We start from the raw sequence: 427 nt of genomic DNA, 5'->3' as shown, positions 1-427 counted from the left end.
CTCTGGTCCCACTTCCTGGGCGCCAGGGCTGGTGCTGCCAAGAACAAAAAGCCGACAGCTTATTACCGTGCAATTAAGCCGCACCCATCCTCCGTGTGCCGGCAGGTGACTGAGCACCCTCTGTCCCCGCAGGGTGCGGAGCCATGAAGCTGAACGAGCGGAGCTTGGCTTTTTATGCCACCTGCGACTCCCCGGCCGACAACGCCGGCTTCCTCTACAAGCGTGGCGAGCGGCACACGGCGTACCATCGCCGCTGGTTCGTGCTGAAGGGCAACATGCTCTTCTACTTCGAGGAGCGGGAGAGCCGGGAGCCGGTGGGCGTCATTGTGCTGGAGGGTTGCAACGTGGAGCTCTGTGATTCTGCCGAGGAATTCACCTTCGCCATCCGCTTCGGCGGTGCCAAGTCTCGTACCTACGTGCTGGCGGC

General features: G+C 62.5%; 1 protein-coding gene across 1 annotated transcript in view; it reads left to right on the top strand.

Moving 5' to 3' along the window:
• The first annotated feature begins 143 nt into the window (after nucleotides 1-143).
• Nucleotides 144-427, top strand: part of LOC104493403 (sesquipedalian-1-like) — a 1,057-nt gene continuing 773 nt past the window's right edge. The window contains exon 1 of the mRNA XM_010136075.1: nucleotides 144-425. Coding sequence (XP_010134377.1) covers nucleotides 144-425 — 282 coding nt within the window. The remainder of the gene's footprint in view (nucleotides 426-427) is intronic.

This window comes from Buceros rhinoceros, unplaced genomic scaffold (genome assembly GCF_000710305.1).
Source record: "Buceros rhinoceros silvestris isolate BGI_N320 unplaced genomic scaffold, ASM71030v1 scaffold30965, whole genome shotgun sequence".
Taxonomy (NCBI): domain Eukaryota; kingdom Metazoa; phylum Chordata; class Aves; order Bucerotiformes; family Bucerotidae; genus Buceros; species Buceros rhinoceros.
Note: the sequence above shows the minus strand (reverse complement) of the source record. Positions and strands in the feature narration are given on the sequence as shown.